Below are 23,506 nucleotides of genomic sequence, written 5' to 3' on the forward strand. Positions count from 1 at the left end.
ATGAGATTGATTGATGATATATATATAGGTGTCCTTTATGGACAGTTGTCCTATATGGACAGGTGTCCTTTATAGACAGGTATCCTATATAAAAAATGTCCTTGATAGACAGGTGTCCTTTATACAGAGGTGAATATTTAATGAGTCCGTTCTCTTACATGTGTAACCACATAATAGAAAGATCATAAAACCCTACTGAGGGTACATTTGTACAAAACTGCACTGGGCACCTTCATAGTTTTTGTACCTCGATCAACTGATACCAACCATAAAGATGATTGTGTCTTAATTATCAAGAGGATAAAAACATAAGATTTCCAACTTAATTAAACCATATTTCTCCCTTGCCTATGAGTGTGGTATCCAATGCAATACTTTCATGTCGTCCAAGGCTGTATTATATGGCTACTTGGCGATATTGCTTCGTAACATCACAGCGTTAACAAAATTACTATGTGCTCGGTGAATTTTAATTTTATTTTCAGAATCTTTATTATTTTTAGTTTTAAATTAAAGAATGCCAAAAATGGGATCTGCGTTAAAAATATAAGGCAATTTTCATGTATGGAGAATTGATTTGCAGTAGTGATTTTCTTCTAACATATTTCTCAAAATGATTTAATATCAAAGTCGTAAAATTTTGATAAAACATGAAGTTGTGATGAAAAACATTCTTTGATATCCTACCCTCAGGATCACAAAATGTCTTTCATGTTCACATATTTAATTTTTACATGTTTTCGTACTTAATAGAACTTTCAGATTGGCAGATTCTTTTTCTTCGTAAACCAACGTTATCATGACATCACAATAGAAAAGTCAACATTACATATTGATTTGAAAAAAAAAAATTGGAAAATAAATTTAATTGTATGTTTAAACGTATCTTATTTTATCAAGAAGTCTGAAAAATTGATTATAAGCATTGATGTTACTATTTTATAACTTCATCACTGTATGAAATAAATTTTGTTGGGAAACTTTTGTGAGAATTCGCTGCACAGATTCACACAGTTTACAAACAAAATTTCTTTCATATCACAATGAAGTTTAAAATAATTTTTGGACCTCAATCAAATGGTACCAACCAATGATGAAAATAAATTTTGTTCGCAAACATTTGTGAGAATCCGCAAAGCAGATTCACATAGCTTGCAAACAAAATTTCTTTCATACCCCAATTAAGTTAAAATATTCAATTTAAAATAACTCTACTAATGTAACTCCTATTGTACTTGTCTTCCATGTATCTTCTGTATTTGTTGTGATGTGTATATTTTTTGGAAAAAAAATGAATAAAAAAAATATTAAAAAAAAAAAAAATATAGTAACATCAATGCTAAAATATTAAAGAGTCGTAAAGTATAACATATCAGAGTATGAGATGTACTTGATGTGTATTATATATAGCAGGGCATGTCTACCACATGTACAGGTTTTTTGAACCCCATCACGAATATTTATTATAATACACAATGGCTTTTGATGCCAAAGTCCAAAGTTTATGCACTTATGGAGAGTTACTGTATACAGTGGACCCTCCCGAAATCGATCATGATCGGTGCATATAATTTCGGCCATTTTAGAGAGGGTTCGGTTTGGAGAAGTGAACCTAATACCGATCATTACGATCCAGATTTATTCGATGGGAAGTCGTTTTTTACACTAGTGTACCGCATGTATGCCTAGTGTTCGTTAAAACTGACCGATATTGATTGTTAATGTGAATGTTATCACAAAAGAGAGAATCATACGTTTAAAAGGAATGGATTACAACAATCTTGACTTTGTTACCACATATAAACGTAGTTTAGTTCGTTAGTTAGTTGCGTGAATGTTCTTGGGGATGCTCTCGTCTATACAGCCGATCGCTTCAAGTTACGTCAAGAATCAAATCATATGGTCTGATTACATGATGATCAGTCGATCAGTCATTGTCTTAAATAATACATGGCTTCGGCTTCTTCATACAGATAATTTACGTAATCCGACAACTACATATATGTAAATAAAAAAAAAACGTGTGATTTGAATACGAAATTTTCTCTTTATTACTAGCTGTGCTTGTTTTCCGACAGTAAACAAACTACGTGCATGTGGTAGACCTTCGTTAAATATCAAAACAATAAACATGATTAAATAATTACACCACAATCTTGGGTATAATTACCGTGTACCTATAGCCTTCACATCTGTACACATGCCCCCGGCCATGGCATGCGACAACTATGGTACAGGTGTATTTCACGGTCGGTTGATCAGACCTCAATGCAATCTACCGGTGTCGCTCAGGTAAGGCCGGTTTTCAGAAGTGTATTTTAGTTACATTTGACTATTCCGATCTCAAAATTGGACCGGTATTCGGAATTGGGAGGGATCAGTTTTGGGAAGTTTTATATACTATTAATAAAGAGGAATTCATTCCGTACATGACATCCATGTTCGGTTTCTAGAGGTGATCCGTTTTGAGAAGGTTCGGTTTTGGAAAGTTACACTGTACATGTATTCTTTCTGCTCATTATTTGGTTGAAATAAAATAAAATCATTTTCAGACTATATACAATAAAACATGGGTTATAATGAACCCCTGGGGACCAACAAAATCACTTCGTTATAAGCATAATTCGTTACACACACAATGCAGATATCTTATGAGAACCATGATGTGGAATGATTTGTTTGTTTGTTAGATTAAGTTAATGTCCTATAAACAACTAAGGTCCTGTAAGGACGGCCTCCCATATATGCAGTGTGTAGGATGTATGAAGTGTGAGGTGTGTTTTGGGAGACTGCAGTATATTCATGTTGTGTCTTCTTGTATAGCTCTTGCCCCTTTTATAGTGCTTTATCACCTACCATGTTATTACAATGTATTTGTTGTAAGCATGTTTATTATAAACATGTTTTACTGTTTATTTGAGCAAATTAATACAGTATCATTGATATTTAACTCCACTCACCCCTGAGGACGTGTTTGGACTCTTCCAATTCAGAGTCTGAAAGTGTTCCTTTAAATTTGAATCCTTATGGATTTTCAGGAGTGCAGTTATTCAGATGCTGTTTTAATATGTATACTGCATCTAGAAATAATTGAGGTAACATTTTGTGGTTATATATGAACTAAATATGTGGTTTAATAGTGGGGAGAATAATTTTGAATGTCTTCCTCAATCTGAAGTCATTTCTTGACTCACGTCCTTCCTGTCTGATTGACGAAGGAGATGTACACTGTGAGGCCACTGTTGAATAATGACGGAAAAACCACCGTCACGTTAAACCACTCAAGGGAAATTTTGGTGTGGTTTTACATGTCAAATTTTTACATTTTCAGAAGATGATGAGAAAAGTCATGAATGAACGACGCACGTGACAGTTAGGTATGTATTTTAATGCTTTTGGGGATAATTATTATTTGGTAATTAAGATTAAATTAATTAGGTCATTACGATGTTTCGTGACTTTTGGGATCACCTATTTGGTTAGAAAATTTAATCACCGATCTCTATATATGTTTGATCAATTGATTATTTTTTGTTTATCTTTGTGCAATCTTCCTTCATTCATTCCTTTATCTGCTGTTAATTCATCAAAATTTATTTATTTATTCATTCATTCATTTGTCTCTTTCTTTGCTAATTAAGGCAACTACTTCTTTCACTTAACTGTTTCTTTGTTTATTCATTCATTTGTCTTTTACTCAACAATTCATTCATTGATTCAATTTATTTGTCTATTCACTGAATTATTTCTTTGTTCATTCATTCATTTGTCTGTTCACTCAACTATATCTTTATTCAATTCATTCAACAATTATCCATGCATATGTCTGTTCACTCAACCATTCAATCATTCATTCATTCATTCATTCATTTGATTATTTAATCTGTTCTCTGAACTGTTTTTCTGTTCAGATCAGGGTAAAATATAATGAAATTGTTTGAAGTACATCATAGACATTAGTAAAATACTTTAGAGATCTTTCAGAAAGTCGAAAGAAATTTTCAGAATTTCCAAGAATCGGACATAATAAGTGTTTTATATATTAATCGTGACAGAGTTACTGAGATACCTATGTACTGAATAAGGTACTTACATCCCAGTTACGTACTTATGTGGTCGTTGTGTAGGATGTAATAAACAGTATGGGATTGTGTCGGAAGTTCAAGCAGAATACACCGTCATCAGTATGTTAAGTAATGCAATTTAATTAATTAATGGAAAACATAGCCAACACCTAAGAGTGCATGGTTGTGATATAGAAAATTAATTGTTGATTTAAAAAAAAAATTTGATTTTCATTTCAGCTTTACTAATTTTGATCAATTTGACCTTCGACTGGTGACCTTATAACCCCCAACCTTCGTCACCAAGTCAACCATCACACTCAACCATGGGAGAACCTACAGCAAAATGGAATCTCCTTCAACTTGCCTTTATTGCGGTCTACCCGGCATGTCTGTCTTCTATACGAATGGTAGATGGTAAGTCTATTTATAGTTATGTAACCTTGCCATTAAAGCAGTCCACCCAGTCTGTCTGCCTTCTATACGAATGGTAGATGGTAAGTCTATTTATAGTTATGTAACCTTGCCATTAAAGCAGTCCACCCAGTCTGTCTGCCTTCTATACAAATGGTAGATGGTAAGTCTATTTATAGTTATGTAACCTTACCTTTAAAGCAGTCTACCCAGTCTGTCTGCCTTCTATACGAATGGTAGATGGTAAGTCTATTTATAGTTATGTAACCTTACCTTTAAAGCAGTCTACCCAGTCTGTCTGCCTTCTATACAAATGGTAGATGGTAAGTCTATTTATAGTTATGTAACCTTACCTTTAAAGCAGTCTACCCAGTCTGTCTGCCTTCTATACGAATGGTAGATGGTAAGTTTATTTATAGTTATGTAACCTTACCTTTAAAGCAGTCTACCCAGTCTGTCTGCCTTCTATAGGAATGGTAGATGGTAAGTCTATTTATAGTAATGTAACCTTGCCATTAAAGCAGTCTACCCAGTCTGTCTGCCTTCTATAGGAATGCGAGATGGTAAGTCTATTTATAGTAATGTAATATTGCCTTTAAAGCAGTCTGTATTTTATACAAAAAGTGAACAGTATAAGAGAAAAAAATTACTATTTCTTGGCATTTCTTCGCCATAATAAAAAATAATTAAAAAAAAAGAAAATTTCTTTATTATTCTAGTTATTCTTATAAACAATTGTTGTGAAAAAGTGTAAAACAACCTTGATAGGAAGTGTCCCTAATGCTATAACTACAGATAATAGGAGATGTATGTATATAAAGTATACTCCATAGTTGATCTTCTTACCATAATGTACCTATACTGACAATAAGCTACCGGCTAATCAATCGAAGACTTACACAGAACACACAGAAGGCATGGCTTCACATATATCGGTAACGAGGCCAGTATTATATTGGGCATGAACAAACACAATGATCATTATTTTAATTGACCTTTACAGGGATATGATTCCTCCATATTTCAGATGATTTCCTCGTCTTGAACAATATTTATGAGATACAAATTATGTCAGATTTTTGATCAGAAACATCACAAAATGACTTTTTTTAATACTAGAGCGAGGGGTTCCACTTATATTTTCTCCCTTCACTGACAGGATAAAACTCATTCAAACCTTTATTAATCAGAGTAAAATCAGGGATTTTTGTGTTAATATTTATTTAAAAATCCAAATCAGATTGATGAGTCTTTACATTCATGTTGTAATGTTACAATCAACGAAAACAGAGAGCTAGAGCTTATAGATGTGACACTAGTTCTAAAAGTTTTGATAAAAGGGAAAGGGGGCTTATTTGCGGACATTACCATAGTTCTAAATCACTTGATAAAAAGGAGAGGGGGCTTATTTGTGGACATTACCATAGTTCTAAATCACTTGATAAAAAGGAGAGGGGGCTTATTTGTGGACATGACTCTAGTTCTAAAACACTTGAGAAAGATGGGGGGAGGGGGCATATTGGTGGACATGACCCTAGTTCTAAAACACTTGAGTAAGATGGGGGGAGGGGGCATATTGGTGGACATGACCCTAGTTCTAAAACACTTGAGTAAGATGGGGGGAGGGGGCATATTGGTGGACATGACCCTAAGATGGGGTGGGGGGGGAGGGGGCATATTGGTGGACATGACCCTAGTTCTAAAACACTTGAGTAAGATGGGGGGGAGGGGGAATATTGGTTGACATGACCCTAGTTCTAAAACACTTGAGTAAGATGGGGGGAGGGGGCATATTGGTGGACATGACCCTAAGATGGGGTGGGGGGGGGGGGGGCATATTGGTGGACATGACCCTAGTTCCAAAACACTTGAGTAAGATGGGGGGGAGGGGGAATATTGGTCGACATGACCCTAGTTCTAAAACACTTGAGTAAGATGGGGGAGGGGGAATATTGGTTGACATGACCCTAAGATGGGGGGGAGGGGAGGGGGCATATTGGTGGACATGACCCTAGTTCTAAAACACTTGAGTAAGATGGGGGGAGGGGCATTTTGGTGGACATGACCCTAGTTCTAAAACACTTGAGTAAGATGGGGGAGGGAGCATATTGGTGGACATGACCCTAGTTCTAAAACACTTGAGTAAGATGGGAGGAGGGGGCATATTGGTGGACATGACCCTAGTTCTAAAACACTTCAGTAAGATGGGGGGAGGGGAATATTGGTGGACATGACCCTAGTTCTAAAACACTTGAGTAAGATGGGGGGAGGGGGCATATTGGTGGACGTGACCCTAGTTCTAAAACACTTGAGTAAGATGGGGGGAGGGGGAATATTGGTGGACGTGACCCTAGTTCTAAAACACTTGAGTAAGATGGGGGGAGGGGGCATATTGGTGGACATGACCTTAGTTCTAAAACACTTGAGTAAGATGGGGGGGGAGGGGGAATATTGGTGGATATGACCCTAGTTCTAAAACACTTGATTAAGATGGGAGGAGGGGGCATATTGGTGGACATGACCCTAGTTCTAAAACACTTGAGTAAGATGGGGGGAGGGGGCATATTGGTGGACATGACCCTAGTTCTAAAACACTTGAGTAAGATTGGGGGGGAGGGGGCATATTGGTGGACATGACCCTAGTTCTAAAACACTTGAGTAAGATGGGGGGAGGGGGCATATTGGTGGACATGACCTTAGTTCTAAAACACTTGAGAAAGATGGGGGGAAGGGGCATATTGGTGGACGTGACCCTAGTTCTAAAACACTTGAGTAAGATGGGGGAGGGGGAATATTGGTGGACTGACCCTAGTTCTAAAACACTTGAGTAAGATGGGGGAGGGGGCATATTGGTGGACATGACCCTAGTTCTAAAACACTTGAGTAAGATGGGGGAGGGGGCATATTGGTGGACATGACCCTAGTTCTAAAACACTTGAGTAAGATGGGGGGGAGGGGGAATATTGGTGGACGTGACCCTAGTTCTAAAACACTTGAGTAAGATGGGGGGAGGGGGAATATTGGTGGACATGACCCTAGTTCTAAAAACACTTGAGTAAGATGGGGAGGGGGATATTGGTGGACATGACCCTAGTTCTAAAACACTTGAGTAAGATGGGGGAGGGGCATATTGGTGGACATGACCCTAGTTCTAAAACACTTGAGTAAGATGGGGGGAGGGGGAATATTGGTGGACATGACCCTAGTTCTAAAACACTTGAGTAAGATGGGGGGAGGGGGCATATTGGTGGACATGACCCTAGTTCTAAAACACTTGAGTAAGATGGGGGGGGGAGGGGGCATATTGGTGGACATGACCCTAGTTCTAAAACACTTGAGTAAGATGGGGGGAGGGGAATATTGGTGGACATGACCCTAGTTCTAAAACACTTGAGTAAGATGGGGGGAGGGGGCATATTGGTGGACATGACCCTAGTTCTAAAACACTTGAGTAAGATGGGGGGAGGGGGCATATTGGTGGACATGACCCTAGTTCTAAAACACTTGAGTAAGATGGGGGGAGGGGGCATATTGGTGGACATGACCCTAGTTCTAAAACACTTGAGTAAGATGGGGGGGAGGGGGCATATTGGTGGACAATGACACTAGTTCTAAAACACTTGAGTAAGATGGGGGGAGGGGGCATATTGGTGGACATGACCCTAGTTCTAAAACACTTGAGTAAGATGGGGGGAGGGGGCATATTGGTGGACATGACCCTAGTTCTAAAACACTTGAGTAAGATGGGGGGAGGGGGCATATTGGTGGACATGACCTTAGTTCTAAAACACTTGAGTAAGATGGGGGGAGGGGGCATATTGGTGGACATGACCCTAGTTCTAAAACACTTGAGTAAGATGGGGGGAGGGGGCATATTGGTGGACATGACCCTAGTTCTAAAACACTTGAGTAAGAGGGGGAGGGGGAATATTGGTGGACATGACCCTAGTTCTAAAACACTTGAGTAAGATGGGGGGAGGGGCATATTGACGACCTGGTTCTAAACACTTGATGGGGGGGTATGGTGACTGACCTAGTTCTAAAACACTGAGTAAGATGGGGGAGGGGGCATATTGGTGGACATGACCTAGTTCTAAAACACTTGAGTAAGATGGGGGGGGGGGCATATTGGTGGACATGACCCTAGTTCTAAAACACTTGAGTAAGATGGGGGGAGGGGGCATATTGGTGGACATGACCCTAGTTCTAAAACACTTGAGTAAGATGGGGGGAGGGGGAATATTGGTGGACATGACCCTAGTTCTAAAACACTTGAGTAAGATGGGGGGAGGGGGCATATTGGTGGACATGACCCTAGTTCTAAAACACTTGAGTAAGATGGGGGGGGGGGCATATTGGTGGACATGACCCTTAGTTCTAAAACACTTGAGTAAGATGGGGGGAGGGGGCATATTGGTGGACATGACCCTAGTTCTAAAACACTTGAGTAAGATGGGGGGAGGGGGCATATTGGTGGACATGACCCTAGTTCTAAAAACACTTGAGTAAGATGGGGGGAGGGGGCATATTGGTGGACATGACCCTAGTTCTAAAACACTTGAGTAAGATGGGGGAGGGGGCATATTGGTGGACATGACCCTAGTTCTAAAACACTTGAGTAAGATGGGGGGAGGGGGCATATTGGTGGACATGACCTAGTTCTAAAACACTTGAGTAAGATGGGGGGAGGGGGCAATATTGGTGGACATGACCCTAGTTCTAAAACACTTGAGTAAGATGGGGGGAGGGGGCATATTGGTGGACATGACCCTAGTTCTAAAACACTTGAGTAAGATGGGGGGAGGGGGCATATTGGTGGACATGACCCTAGTTCTAAAACACTTGAGTAAGATGGGGGGGAGGGGGCATATTGGTGGACATGACCTAGTTCTAAAACACTTGAGTAAGATGGGGGGAGGGGGCATATTGGTGGACATGACCCTAGTTCTAAAACACTTGAGTAAGATGGGGGGGAGGGGGCATATTGGTGGACATGACCTTAGTTCTAAAACACTTGAGTAAGATGGGGGGAGGGGCATATTGGTGGACATGACCCTAGTTCTAAAACACTTGAGTAAGATGGGGGGAGGGGGCATATTGGTGGACATGACCCTAGTTCTAAAACACTTGAGTAAGATGGGGGGAGGGGGCATATTGGTGGACATGACCCTAGTTCTAAAACACTTGAGTAAGATGGGGAGGGGGAGGGGCCCATATTGGTGGACATGACCCTAGTTCTAAAACACTTGAGTAAGATGGGGGGAGGGGGCATATTGGTGGACATGACCTAGTTCTAAAACACTTGAGGATGGGGGGAGGGGGCATATTGGTGGACATGACCCTAGTTCTAAAACACTTGAGTAAGATGGGGGAGGGGGCATATTGGTGGACATGACCCTAGTTCTAAAACACTTGAGTAAGATGGGGGGAGGGGGCATATTGGTGGACATGACCCTAGTTCTAAAACACTTGAGTAAGATGGGGGGAGGGGCATATTGGTGGACATGACCTAGTTCTAAAACACTTGAGTAAGATGGGGGGAGGGGGCATATTGGTGGACATGACCCTAGTTCTAAAACACTTGAGTAAGATGGGGGGAGGGGGCATATTGGTGGACATGACCCTAGTTCTAAAACACTTGAGTAAGATGGGGGGAGGGGGCATATTGGTGGACATGACCCTAGTTCTAAAACACTTGAGTAAGATGGGGGGAGGGGGCATATTGGTGGACATGACCCTAGTTCTAAAACACTTGAGTAAGATGGGGGGAGGGGGAATATTGGTGGACATGACCCTAGTTCTAAAACACTTGAGAAAAATGGGGGCTTATTGGAGGACATGGCCTAGTTCTGTAGCACTTAATAAGAAAAGAAGGGGCTTCTTGGTGATGAATTACGGTAGTTCCATAATAGGATTGATATTCTTGCACTGTTACAGTGTCACATCCTTGTCTCCAGTCTAAATAGTGAAATCTTAAACTTTTTAAGCGCTATCATCCTTTAGTGAAGTGTTGTGTAAGTGGTATATATATACCATTGTTTACTGTACTATTCTCCATGTTTAAAGCTCCATGTATTCATCATGTTAACTTCCTCAGACATCAGATACTCCCAGAAAAATGACATTTAAATTTACAGTCAATAAACCTGCTTCAGTGACCACCTCTGTACAAAGATCATCTGCTTTGTAATACAGTCAACCTGTCTATAAAGACCCCTCCTCCTAAGGGAGAGTGGTCTCTATAGCCAGGTGGTCTTTATACACAAGTCAACTAGTGTTGTAAATAACCATTTTTACCCTCAAAAAGTGTTCTTAATAAACAGATGGTCTTTAGCAGAGCGGGTTATTTAAAAGACAAGTTTTAGACCTTTTTTCTCAGGGTATAAAATTTATAAATCCAATACAATTTGATCTGAATATAAAGACAACCTGCCCATTAAGACCATATTTTCTTTGATGGTCGTTATAGACAGGTTTGAGTGTATTATCAGATTGAGATTTGTGTTAATAATTACAAGTGTTATGGCTGAGAAGCTATGGTGTCTCATGGTTTAACCTTAGCTCTCCACCTCTTACTGCTGTGTTGTTAGATTGAAACTCATATTTGTAAGTTACCAGGTTTGTAAAAATGGCCATATAGGTTACTGTGTGTTGTTGTCAAGGTTACTGTGTTGTTATGAGAGATACTGTGTTGTTGTCAATTGTCAAGGTTACTTTGTTGTTGTCATGGTTACTCTCTTGTTGTTCAGGTTACTGTGTGGCTGTCAAGGTTACTTTGTTGTTAGGATTACTGTGTGGTTGTCAAGGTTACTGTGTTATTGTCAGGGTCACTATATTGTTGTCAAGGTTATTGTGTTGTTTTCAGGATTACTATATTGTTGTCAAGGTTATTGTGTTGTTGTCAAGGTTATTTTGTTGTCAGGGCTACTGTGTTGTTGTCAAGGTTACTGTGTCGTTGTCAAGGTTATTGTGTTGTTAGGGTTACTGTGGTGTTGTCAGGGTTACTGTGTTGTTGTCAAGGTTACTGTGTTGTTGTAAGGATTACTGTGTTGTTGTTAGGGTTACTGTGTTATTGTCAGGGTTATGGCTTTGTTGTCAAGGTTACTGTGCTGTTGTCAAGGTTACTGTGTTGTTGTCAGGGTTACTGTGTTGTTGTCAAGGTTACTGTGTTGTTGTCAGGGTTACTGTATTGTTGTCAAGGTTACTGTGTTGTTGTCAGGGTTACTGTGTTGTTGTCAAGGTTACTGTGTTGTTGTCAGGGTTACTGTATTGTTGTCAAGGTTACTGTGTTATTGTCAGGGTTACTGTGTTGTTGTCAAGGTTACTGTGTTTCAGGGTGTATTGTTGTCAGGGTTACTGTGTTGTTGTCAAGGTTACTGTGTTGTTGTCAGGGTCACTGTGTTGTTGTCAAGGTTACTGTGTTGTTGTCAGGGTTACTGTATTGTTGTCAAGGTTACTATGTTGTTGTCAGGGTTACTGTGTTGTTGTCAAGGTTACTATGTTATTGTCAGGGTCACTGTGTTGTTGTCAAGGTTACTGTGTTGTTGTCAGGGTTACTGTATTGTTGTCAAGGTTACTGTGTTATTGTCAGGGTCACTGTGTTGTTGTCAAGGTTACTGTGTTGTTGTCAGGGTTTCCGTGTTGTATAGGATGTGTAAGGTTCAGCCAGTGTAAGTAGAACTCGGAGATGGACAGGACTATCGTGTGGTGTGGTTTCATTGATCTAGAGGACTAGACTCGAGTATCTCTAATTTGTTTTATGTTCCGTTTGTTCCCGCTAGCCAATGTACGTTTGTAAATTACCTTAAAGTGTTTCTTTGTATCTGTATTTAGCTCAGGTTGTGGTGCAGATAGAGACTTGGAAAGAAAGGCCTAAATCTGGTTCATATAGGTACAATGTATATATCTATAGATATATTTGTTACTGGAATTGTTATTGGTAGAAGAAACGAAGGAGCTGGAACAGTACATAAGTCTAACATAGCTACTGCTTTGAAAGTGTTTTATGTACATCAACTGCCATTAGTTTCAAATAAGAAATAATCTTATGACAGGGTGCCTCTGGATTTGGAGGGGGTGGCCAGGGCATGATGGGGCATGATGGGGCAGGGCAGGAGGGGTGAAAAATTTATAAGTAGGTCTCTTGTGAGGATGGTTGACAGTTTCAGTTTAGTCCAATATCTTAAAACAATATTTCAACAATTAAACAAAATTTAAAAAAAAATATAGGTATGGCAATTATATATCCTAAAAATTTGAAGTCTTGTTTTATTGGACATTTTTATATGTAAGTTAATTAATGTTAAAGAAAAAAAATGTCATGCTCTTTAAATGAGAATCAGGGCAGTGAAATTTTACATCTGGGAATATCAGAAATAATGAGATAAAGCATATATGTGCTTTACCTCAATCACCCCTGAAGACACATTTAGACTCTTCTAAAACAAAGGCTAGACAAGTCCATTGTGAAATTTCAGGGGTGAAAGAGTTATATGAGAACTAGGACAGTGAAAGAGAGAACTATGAATGAATACAGAAAACTGTCTTTCAATATGTCAGAAATTATCAAGCACAACTTTTCTTTATAAAAAGGACTTTCTTTACATTAGCATCTTCATCACAGTTTCTTATAGACATATTTGTGTTCGGTGGTTTTTCTTGGGTTACTCTGGCTTTCCTCCACCAACAAACCCGACTCTTCCTTACATGACCCTGGCTGTTCATAGGACGTTAAACTAATAAAACCCAAACCCAGTTTCTTTTAGATATATTTGTGTACATACATTACTTTACCTAGCAATGAAAAATACTTTTTATTTCTCACAACTGTAATGTAAAACAGAAGGATGATAAGCCTGGAGATTCTCCAAGATTTTCCTGGCTGATGTTCTAGCTTGTATGACGTATTGCTCGATCATTTACTATTTCAAAAGTGCAGCTGCGAAAATTTTGGGAGTGGCATAATATGAAGATTTGTTTTGATAGAAATAATTGTACTCGTAAACAAAAGATATAATTAAAATTAATCTATAGGTATGTGAATAAAAATATGTTTGTACAATAAAATCTTCAGTATCAAAGTAACAAATGAAGTCAAATTTTACGCAAGCACAAATTAAACACAGATTTATTTCAGCATAATATAGTTACCTGATTTTAATTTTATACACGGAGAAACCTGCCTTAGTGACCACCTCTGTATAAAGACCGCCAGCTTATAAAGATCACATGAAGGATTGCAAATGGGAATTATAACAAATTTGCTCTCTGTGTATAAAGATCACCTGTTTATTAAGACCATTTTCTTAATCAGGTTTTAAATAACCATTTATATCAACAATATGACCTGTGCATAAAGACCACCGGGCTATAGAGACCACTTTTCCTCTGTCCATTAGGTGGTCTTTATAGACAGGTTTGACTGTACGCAAGTTTCTTCCCAACACATTTCCATAACATTGATATGTTCAGATTAACCAAGTTGAATTCTTCACATTCGCATCATATCTGAATATGAGATAGCGATGTCTTGAAAATGATTGTATCCAGAGTTACACTAAATTTATAAATAACTTTCATGTTGAATATGCAGATAAAGGAAATGGAAAAGATAAATAGCTGTATATAGAGTATAATAGAATGTGTATTGGGGCTGGTGTTTTTCACCGTGGAGTTGAGACGAGTACTATAACCGTCTCAATACTTCTGTCACCTACTTTCGCTCCGATCAATATCATGCGTGAGCTTGTAATGCAGGCACCGTTCCATTATTGACAAGTCAATATTTGTTTGAACAAGATGAAGAAATGAGAGCGAGAAAGTGCAATAGAAGAATGACCTTTGAACTCTGTGTAAATGCTACAAGAACAATTCACTGTGGTAAATATTAGACATATTCGCTAAAATAAATATTCCTAAGATGATTTTAGACAAATGATATCTAATATAATACTTAAAAAAAACACCTGAAAGTTTTATATTTTGGTTGTGTGAATTAATGATAGTTTTTGCTGTATGCAGGAAATTATACCAATGGATGAAAATTAAAAAATAATCACCCCTGAAAATTCATAATGAACTTTTCCAGCAATTGAATTGGAAGAGTCCAAATATCTCTTCAGGGGTGAATGAGTTGTTCATCCTCTCATCTTTAGTGTAAATGTTCCGCAAGAACTTTTTATTATATATGGAATTGATTTTTAGTTATCAATAGATTACATAAAAACTGAAGACTTATTTGAAGCAGAAGTGGCGACATTTCTGATGAACCTCGTTTTTCTATTTTACTCTGTGTCGGCTGATTCAGTGACTAGACTATTTTTGGAATTCAATCTCTCCAAATTACCAATGAATTTTATTGATTTTTGGATGTAAAGTTATCGTCACAGATTCCAATTTCCAATTACCTTTTCTAAAGCTTTACTTTGAACGAATACCTTTAACAAAGGCCATATTCGTAGATTGAAAAGCTAAATTTGATGGCACAAAAAGTATAAATATTTCAGTTCGGCTGAAGGAAAACCTTTAGTGTTTGAAACTGACAATTTTCAGTCTTATTAGAAATATCCCTTCTGTCCCTGAACTTAAAATTAAGTTAAAATAAAGTTAAAAGCGTTTTCAACTAATTCAGAATATAATTACAAATTAACTAATGAACCAGGTAATATGGAATACAATATCGACGTTATAGGCATCAAACATTTGTTAAACATTGTTAAAATCAATTGGATGTGGGGGGGGGGGGGGATTTACATAACTTCAAGTCTTCCAAAAGAGGGTAGGGGCACTGATAGGGGGATGGGCATTGCACTTTATTGTCGAAAGTTTGTGAGTAATTTACAATAAAATATGTGTAATCTATTTAAACTACCTCTAAAGACACATTTGGGTTCTTCTCAATCAAAGACTAGAGACAGTCCATTACAAAATTTCAGGGGTGCATGGGTTAAAATAACTCATGACGTTTGAACATTTACTGCAGAGAAGGGAGTAAAATATTTATAGTTGTAAGTTTGGTTGGCGAATGTATGGCGGGCGTGTGTCCTGACTGTATACCGCTCACCCTACTGGGAGCATCAATGACCTGAGTTATTGAATTATCCTTCCTAGACACAGACAGAAACCAAAAAATAATTACAAGTATTGACGAAATCTTTGAAAAATGCTGTAATTATCCTGAGCTCTTGGCACCAGGGTGTTAATACATATCATACTGGTATAGCCTAAGTTAACTCCCTTATTGGTCAAAATGGACTGATCTTCTTACCCGATGGAAAAGTCCATTTTGTAAATATAGGGGGAGGGGTGTTTTTTTGTAGCAAAGTTTGAACTAGAATTATTCTTAATTTTCTGTTTTGGGTTATGTCAGCAAGACAAAGAAACTTATATTTATAATTAAGCCACTTTTACAAGTGTTTGCGGCCTCGTGGCCATCCTCTAGCAGGCACATGGAAACAAACACCAGCTACGTAAAATTCATCTCCAATTTCTTGATATGATGCCGTATTAAATAACGTAAATTTTGTCATAGAACAGACATATGTATTTTTTATATGGTCTTATCTCTTCCTCTAGCGGACAATTTTTCAAAAAAATATTTTTACGAATCGGCCATTCAGCTTTCACTAAATCATAATGAGTTTGAATGTGAAGTTTATCCTCTTAAGGTTTTCAAGTGTTTTTAAGTGGAATGCTTGACCCATGATTTGCTTTTATTGACAGGAAATAAAAAAAAAATTATATCCACTTTAAAATTGAATTAAAATGTATAACCTTACTACTCCATTGATTTCGTGACCGTAGAATCGAGTGTTTATAACAGACAATATCATATTGTTCATCGAAAGGAGAAAGTAAAGTATTTAAAGTCTCACTTCCTTTCTAGAACAAAACATAAAGGTTTCTTAAAATTATTTATAACATCAGAAAATATATACTGATTCTGTGCGTAATGTTTGATAAAAGTGGAGAGTTATTTTGCGGTTTTGCCGTCTGGCCCAGTGATAGTCAACTACAGTGCGGTATTTAGGACGATGGCGGTAAACATAAGACGACCCGCGTTATGAAAATTAACATTTTATTTAGTTTAATCAAATTGTTCAAAATGTGATGATATGTATAATATTAACAGTAGGTTAATATTTTTTTTCGTCTCTACAAAATTATTGATCTCGTTTTACTTTCACATTCAAAAAATTAAAAGCCGTTTCGGAAAGGTAGTGGGCTTTTAACAATTTTAACCAATCAGAATATTTTAATTAATCATGTAACATTTTGATTGACAGGTATGGCCCTACTTGCACTGTATGTGTTCCTATTTATACTCTGCATACCACCGATGTTCATACAGCACAAACTCGGAGGCTACGAACAGAAAGGCATTGTGGGATTGTTCTCGCGGTACCTCCCTATCGCTAAGGGTACGTAATTGTCATTGAATGTACACATGCTAAACATGCCTAGTGTAATCAAAATGGATATTCAATGACCTTGAAAAGTTTACCAATCTCTAACCTTCTATGTATATTTTAGTTCAAATATTAAAGTACACATTGACATTGATCATTTGTTTTGTAGATTTCAACTTGACCTTTCAAATCCATATTTTGACTTATCACCTTTTGACCTAGTTTAATGCCATACAATTTAATGTCTTTATCCATCTACCTTTGAAACATGGAAATATTTGACCTTTCTGATAAACCAGTGACCTTTGACCTAGTTTTATTGGAGCTATAACCTCTGAACTCTTATTCCTGGTATAAGCATTGCACTAATTTACAGAACGACCTCTGACATTTAACCTTGTTATCTTTTTTTTAAATAAAAATTTGCACTTTAAACCCTGACCTCTTATCATTGATTGTTATTCATAGATGATAATGACCTTCCTTTCGGACCTTTCTAACCTTTTACCATTAATTTTTGCAGAACTAGACATTTGGCTATAATAGATTACGTCTGCCCTTACTTGTGAGAATAACTGCACTTTTTACCTGTGTGACCCTTGACCTTTTGTTACAGGTGTGGGCGTGGCCTTACTGATCGACCTTTTCCTTACCTGTGTTTATTTTGCACCGTTGGTCTGCCATTTTGGGATGTACGCGGTGATCTCCATGATCCAGGAGCCGTACCTTTGGGAGGGATGCAGCAATCCCTGGAACACGGACAAGTGTGTGGAAAATCTACCTGTCACGTACGTATATATCATGTCCAATATTGTAATAAGATACTGGTGTAGTTGTTAAGTGTTAAATGTTGTTGGTGTAAAATTTTAAGATTTACTTTTTGGAAATTATTGACGGGGTGTTATTTTCGCGAATTATCTTTATAACCTTTGAAAATGTCATTCATACAACAGGCTTTAACATGTAAAACTGTTTTTTGATTTATTTCGTGAGGAATCAAATTTCGCAAATTTGGATAGATCTACGAATTTAGGGAAATTAAACCACCCCACAAATATTAACAATTGTACAGAAAATGGTCGATGAAGGATGTCCCTTTTGAGTTTAATTTGATTTTTTTTAGAAATGCGGAGTTATCTGCCCTGAGCAGGTAGGGAACTGGTTATAATGTCAAAAATTTCAGTTTTTCTGTGAGGAATGAGTTATTTTTCTCACGTCAACTAACAAAGATGTATCAGTTATTCTCTTCTGACAAAATAGATAGTCCTGCAAATAAACAATAACAACAACAAGCAAAAAAAATGACATGATAATAACTATGAAATTATTATACTTGTATTATTGTGTGAATTTGTTTTGACTAATTGTAACCAACATATTAGTCTTGTGAATCAAAATAACTAATAACAGCTCAATTACACCCATAGTCAGATTAGAGTACATGGCCGAGTTGTAGGGTCCGGTAGAAGGATTGAAAAATAGCACTGAATTTTCCTAAATTCAGTCAACATTTTCCCGATTGTGGTAAAATTAAGTTAAAACCCCCAAATGATGTGAAAAGATACGACAATAATATAAATATCTTCTAAAAGTAAAGATCGTATATTTTGTCCTGAACTTATCAAAACTGGAAAATTTTATTAAATTTATACTTTTCTTATTTTCCCAATTTTGAAAAACATTGAAGATATTTTTGCTTAGGGTCCTTTTCACAAAATAGCTGGCAAAAACCCTGACTACTGTAGTGATACCACAGTTATAGAGATTGCTGCTAACATCGTGGTCCTCATAGTCACCGTTTTTACTTACAGCATGCACTCTCAGAATGAGGGGGTGTATTACAACCAGTTGTCGTAAGTAACACACTAAATCTATATGGGCTAGATATGTAAGGCGATTTTCTGTTTTGCTTCCAGCTTTTTGTCTGTGTTGCGTTTTAATGTGCTGTGTTGGATTAACGCATGCACCCCCGAAGACACATTTAGCCTCTTCTGAACCAAAGACTAGACCAGTCCATTATGATTTTTCAGGGGTGAATGAGTTAATGTGGACTGCTAAATCCATTGTTCCATTGAGACACCCAAAATGAGAATTTTTTGTTTGTCATTAATTAGTTTAATTAAACCGATAATTGTCTCCTTTGTTGTGTTTACTGCTGCCAAGTGTCACTAACCATAACAATTTGGTATGAGGGGAGCTAACTCTGTATGTAAGGGAGACAATTTTAATTTCAGATGAAATAACTGTAATATATTTAAGGAAGATAATGTATGCAAGGCAGATAAATGTAATACAAGGGAAATAATTGTGTATATGAAGGAGATGCATGTACATTTAGAAAGGGAGATAACAATGTATGTATTTATATTATTGTAAGGGAGGTAAGTATTGTGAGAGAGATGACTATTGTAAGGGAGATAACTATTGTAAGGGAGATAAATATTGTAAGGGAGATAACTTTTGTAAGGGAGATAACTATTGTTAGCGAGATAACTATTATAAGGGAGATAACTATTACTATTGTAACGGGAGGTAACTATTGTGAGAGAGATGACTATTGTAAGGGAGATAACTATTGTAAGGGAGATAAATATTGTAAGGGAGATAACTTTTGTAAGGGAGATAACTAATGTTATCGAGATAACTAATATAAGGGAGATAACTATTGTAACGGGAGGTAACTATTGTGAGAGAGATGACTATTGTAAGGGAGATAATTATTGTAAGGGAGATAAATATTGTAAGGGAGATAACTATTATAAGGGCGATAACTTTTGTAAGGGAAATAATTATATGCTATGGAAAAATATGCACTTATTTAGAATTGATTGAAAGCAAGTGAATTACTGACCTCTTTAACGGATACTTTATATCTAGTGACTGAAGTAAGACAACTAACTTTCTTAATAATTAAAAAATAAAGTTTTAACATCTTGAACTGTAATTACTGTATATAGAGGTAAGAAAGTTATATATGAATGTCAGGATGTCACCATTTAAAGAGTTTGAGGCGAGACATTTAAGTCATCTTCATATGTTAATAGAGGTTGTTTGGTAATTATAGTCATGCAAGCTTACATTTAAAAGGGAAATTAATGCAAATAATGGATATAACTCCTTAAAGTAGAACCTTATGTTGCTTATTGATCTTGTAGTGAACTAGATGCTATATACCTATCAAGCACTTTTTAACACAGTGATATTTGAATGATGACTTTTATCATTATGTTATCGCTGCTCTTAAGTATATACACTATTACATGTAGTTTGGCCCTAAATGACAGTTGTCGATGGGCCGTAAAACTGAAGCAATAAACAAACAAACAATGGATATCATGTAACCTTCGTTCAAAAACTAAATTTGCTGCTGACAAAAAAATTTAACTATGCTATATATATTTTTCAACTTCTTCAATTTGGGATGGTGTATGGTTTCTTGTCTTTAATTTTGATTCTTCAAGCAAATGCCTCAATATTATTTAATGGTTTATTCATCCTTAGTTTTAAAGAATTATTTTTTTTTTCTATGGGAACTTTTGGGAGTTGCATGTGCTCTTTTTCTTCTTTATTATAATCAGAATTTGTCATTAATTTCTTATATCTTGACTAAATAATATAGTTAATGTTGATTTTTTCAGCAATAATATGAAAATTTTAATTACTACATTTATAATATTAAGTGTCCCTGATCGAATCACATTCTACTGATCAAGTCACTTATGTAAATTTAAAAATTTACTGTTTACAAAAATATTTTGGCAAATTATATTCAAGTTTTCTTGTCAGATTTTGTCAAAATAAATTTTATTGAGTATAATTTTTTGGAAAAATAAAATAAAATATCTGCTATCCAGATAAAATCCTATTTTTGCGGTATAGGCATCGTCGGAGACCCAGAATTGATCGCACGACACCACGTTACGTTGTCACCAACTACAGGTCCCCGACGGTGGCGTATACAATGTTAATGATTACTTTTACCTTTCAGAAATAATATTTTGATAATTTAGTTTTTGCTGCGGAAGATAATCAGATAAGATATCATTAATTTTATTTTATTATACAGTGAAGTGTAAGCTGTTTATCGTTTATTTTCTCCTTGCAGTGGACAGACTGCTGATGTTGCAAGACAGACACCAGAAAAAGAATTTTTTAAGTAAGTAAAAGACAATGTTAAAAAAAAGAGTTGATTCGTTATTGAAGTGAAACTCCTTTCCTGATTCTGTTGTTGAATTCCTGACCTTAACACTTTCAAAAGTCACCTTCATATTCACTGTAAAAATGTATCCTGTAAGTTTTATCCCAGTTTTTATACTTTATTTGTTACAAACTGAAGACGTCACAGAAGGGACGATCTGGGTTAAAGTGTCTGATATTGTTTGATGTCATCATTCAGGACCCACATATGCGACCGCTAGAGACAGGCTTTCTGATTAAACAGGTTGTAATTAATGAAATTAAGAAGGAAAATACCATATACAATAACGACAGAATCTACATTGATCCAGGTGAAACAAGGGTCAGTTTTGACAGATTACACTGTATTACCCTAAAATTAACATTAAAATCTTTATGTTCTTTAGCCAACAGTACCTCCAAATCACGGATAAAATATCAGACATCCGTGGCTTTCCAGTGTGGAATAACACCGCTCCGTTCCAGGACATCGGTTTCTCCATACTTCCTGTTGGACTAACGGTTGTGTGGCTAGTGGTGTTCCTCATCGTGGCATTTGGTGGCCGTGTCTGTGGCTGGGTAGGTATCACCTATTATATCATTTCATATAATGTAAACAAACTTCCTTTTGCAGTCACTAATTTTCGCAGTTTCTATTTCATAAAGTTCATAAAGATTAACATTCGCGAATTTAAGATTATAAGATTGAATGAATATTCCAATCAATACGAAAGCTGTATGAATTAATTCACGGAGATTAAGTTTCGCAAATATATTGGAATGCAAAATTCGCAAAAGCAAATAGCATGTGAAAGAAAGCTGCATTACAGTATGTGGAAGATTACATGTGATAGATGAATGTTCATATGAAATCAACGTTAAATTGTACTTTACCCACGTCGTTTTAGTAATTCAAAACCCCTGTATTGTATCATCGTTTGATATCACAATTACCTTTACATCATTATAAGTGACTGGCATTTATGCTTCAATGATTGCCAACTACGTTCTAAAGTGGGTGAAAATATTAATTTTCCAGACCTCATATAATACTCTATAACATAAAATTTTCATTGTGTAGAAATTTTGGTTATTTTCGTGTGGTTACTATGAAACCATACACATAAAATCAATGAATCTTGTTTTATATAGTATTATTGTCATTGTCCCATCTAACCACAAATATTTTTATCCAGGGAGTGAAAAGCCCCAAATCATGAAAGCAAGTACCCATGAGTAATACTTGTTATACAGCACATGTCATTATGTTTGTTCCAGATCCTGTTCGTGATGTGTCCTGGGTTTCTCGGCACCCTGTTTGCTGTTCTGGTGTACGGCTACATGAACCTCGACAAGGCTGCCTCAAACCAGTTCCTTGGTAGATTCTATAACCTCAACTTTGATGGTTTTGTAGATATACGAACCAATCGAAAACTTATTACAGTAAGTATACACAGATATGTTTATAAACATTGTTATCAAAAAAAAAAAAACCAGAATTGTAAAATTTTATAATCCACAAAAATGAAGCCCAACTGAAATTAATGATTTCGCAGGAGTAATAGCACTGATACATTTGTATAACAGGACTGGGAGAAAGGCTTCAGTTTGCTGATGAATTCATTCCCCGTCTGGACCGCTATACCCGCCACGCTGGGTAAGATGACCGGACGAGGAAAAGTCAGCCGGAATCTGTAAGTATTAATGTAATCCTGTCCCTATTTCTCGAAACCAAATTCAGTCATAAATTTTCATATAAGTTACCTAGGGAGAAAAACTTAAGTTTTGACTGAAGTCTGCACTTTTGTTTCGAGAAAACGGGGCCAGATATAATATTCTAACAATAGTTGATTTCATACTGAGATTAAGGCCAGGATTTGTTAACCTTTAGATTTGATTTATCACTGTGAGCAGTTCGGTAAGATAACTGGAAGAGGGAAAGTCAGCCACATCTTGAAAATGTTTCCCGCCGTCGTCCTAAATACCGCACGGTAGTTCAATGTTACTGCGCCAGAGAGCAAAACAGCGAAATGACTCTCCACTTACAGTGTAACTTCCTGAAACCGATCCTTTTCAAAACTGATCACCTCTTGAAACCGAACACGGATGTGATGTGCGAAATGAATTCCTCTTTATTAATAGTAACTAAAACTTCCCAAAACCGATCCCTCATAATTCCGAATACCGGACTGATTTTGAGATCGGAATAGTCAAATATAACTAAAATCATTTATACCGAACACTAATAAAGCCTGTAGGCACATGTATATGGTTATAGCTTAGTGTGGAAAATGTATTTTGGGCAATTAAATTCTGATCGTAATGATCGATATTCTGTTCACTTCTCCAAACCGAACCCTCTCTAAACCGGCCGAAATTCTATGATCGGTTTGGGGAGGTTCCACAGTACGTTGGAAATTTTGCATATGTTTGGTGTTGTGTTGT

The 23,506-nt window shown here is 36.7% G+C and overlaps 1 protein-coding gene across 9 annotated transcripts in view; it reads left to right on the plus strand.

Moving 5' to 3' along the window:
- Window positions 1–23,506, plus strand: part of LOC138306039 (sodium- and chloride-dependent GABA transporter 2-like) — a 93,440-nt gene that overhangs the window by 53,016 nt on the left and 16,918 nt on the right. For 4 of the 9 annotated variants that reach the window (XM_069246371.1, XM_069246370.1, XM_069246374.1 and 1 more), the window contains 10 exons: window positions 3,332–3,377; window positions 4,305–4,481; window positions 16,763–16,897; window positions 17,502–17,673; window positions 18,009–18,035; window positions 18,697–18,738; window positions 20,991–21,041; window positions 21,469–21,640; window positions 22,340–22,504; window positions 22,649–22,755. In XM_069246371.1, coding sequence (XP_069102472.1) covers window positions 4,391–4,481; window positions 16,763–16,897; window positions 17,502–17,673; window positions 18,009–18,035; window positions 18,697–18,738; window positions 20,991–21,041; window positions 21,469–21,640; window positions 22,340–22,504; window positions 22,649–22,755 — 962 coding nt within the window. In that variant the 5' untranslated portion in view covers window positions 3,332–3,377; window positions 4,305–4,390. Of the gene's footprint in view, window positions 1–3,331; window positions 3,378–4,304; window positions 4,482–4,860; window positions 4,882–16,762; window positions 16,898–17,501; window positions 17,674–18,008; window positions 18,036–18,696; window positions 18,739–20,990; window positions 21,042–21,468; window positions 21,641–22,339; window positions 22,505–22,648; window positions 22,756–23,506 lie in introns of those variants that run through there. The other 5 variants (XM_069246375.1, XM_069246377.1, XM_069246376.1 and 2 more) reach the window with 4 other exon arrangements.

This window comes from Argopecten irradians, chromosome 13 (genome assembly GCF_041381155.1).
Source record: "Argopecten irradians isolate NY chromosome 13, Ai_NY, whole genome shotgun sequence".
Taxonomy (NCBI): domain Eukaryota; kingdom Metazoa; phylum Mollusca; class Bivalvia; order Pectinida; family Pectinidae; genus Argopecten; species Argopecten irradians.